At 36.6% G+C, this 1,426-nt stretch overlaps 1 protein-coding gene across 1 annotated transcript; it reads right to left on the bottom strand.

Moving 5' to 3' along the window:
* Positions 1-196: 196 nt before the first annotated feature.
* LOC108356856 (ankyrin repeat and LEM domain-containing protein 2-like) lies at positions 197-1,420 on the bottom strand (the record flags this gene model as incomplete). The annotated part of the gene is made up of 3 exons (XM_017607958.1): positions 1,395-1,420; positions 675-1,312; positions 197-274 (listed from the first exon to the last, which is right to left on the bottom strand). Coding segments are annotated over exons 2-3 (612 nt in total), but the record flags the coding sequence as incomplete, so codon positions are not given.
* Between the last annotated feature and the right edge of the window lie 6 nt (positions 1,421-1,426).

Genomic DNA, 1,426 nt, shown 5'->3' with positions numbered 1-1,426 from the left:
TTCAAATTTAGTTCAGAACTAAATATAACGATGAATGCGCATTTAGTTCGGAGCTTTTCTTCCATGTGGTTGTTGTTGCGTTTCTTTCACAGAGAGACAAATATTACAACAACCACATGGGAGAAAAGGTTCAGAACTAGAACGATGAATACGCCTTAAATCGTAGTAAGTGAAAGGAAAAATATGAAAAACTTACAGTGGCTTGCTCCTTGTTCATGGGGCCAGCTAAAGCTTCGATTTTTACTTCAGCACTTAGTGGATCAAAGTTGAGATTCTAAAAATAAAAATTTGAAATATCCGTTTCTTCCGTAAAATCAGAGTTCGCATATTCTAATATTTAAAAATGATAAAATTAAACTTTTTAACCGACTTCACAAAAAGGAGAATGTTATCGCTTCGTAGAAAATTTTGTTTCATTTTTATTTTTTTATGTATTTTACCGCACAACTTTGGACCACGTTAACCGATTTCTATAATTCTTTTTTTAAAGGAAAGGTGTTACCTCACAGGGGTCTCATCCTAATTTGGTTCACTGCATCATAAAGAGATTAACGATAATCTTAAATTTTTCAATGAGAATTGAAGTCGGTTTTGTTTTTTGCTTAAAAATTACTTGTTTGATATAAATATTCTGGTGTCCATATAAATGTTTACACAATAATTAATCTCCTTACCGGGGGATTGCTGGAAGAAAATGGCTGTCCAACTTTTGGCGGCATAACATTATCCGTAGAACGCAAAACAGGCACGTAAAAACGCTCTTCTAATAGAGCCTCAATCTTTTTTGCCAATTCGGGTGGAGGATTTGAAACTNAAGAGTTACTATCTGTACATACATCTTTCGGATATAGTCCCTCTGAGTTACGCGTCATTTTACATTCCGGAAATGATGTCAAAACCTCTACCATCTCAGCAGCGCCGTTCTTTGTAGCCAAATGTAATGGTGTTTCGCTACGTCCCTTCTCTGGTATATTTAGATAATAGTCCAATAAATTCACACACAATTCCTTGCACATTTTCTCGTCGTTTTTCTTTCCCGTAAGCAAATCAACAAATTTTGAATCGCTTACTGTCTTCAAAATGAGTTCAGCTATGCGGGGCTTCTTGGAAATAGCACATATGTGCATGGCATTATAGCGATATCCCTCTTTAAGTGTGGTGGGTGTGTCGCCAGCGCTCACCAAATATCGTGGATTATCCCAAATCATATTTTTAACGCGTTCACAATCGCCTGCTTCGATTACTTTTCGAAATTCAATCAATTCCTGTTTGGTGGGGCCACGAAATGCCGCTTTTTCTACCACAATAGAAGCTGCAAGCAAAGAAGTGGAATTATTTATATTGAAAACAGATATGTACACATGTATGGTATATTTTAAAGACGAAATACATACATTTGGCGTCGGCATGACGCGGTGGCGCTACC

This window comes from Rhagoletis zephyria, unplaced genomic scaffold, assembly GCF_001687245.7.
Source record: "Rhagoletis zephyria isolate East Lansing unplaced genomic scaffold, Rhagoletis_zephyria_1.1 Rzeph_scaffold_66450, whole genome shotgun sequence".
Taxonomy (NCBI): domain Eukaryota; kingdom Metazoa; phylum Arthropoda; class Insecta; order Diptera; family Tephritidae; genus Rhagoletis; species Rhagoletis zephyria.
This window is presented reverse-complemented; position numbering and strand designations above follow the sequence as displayed.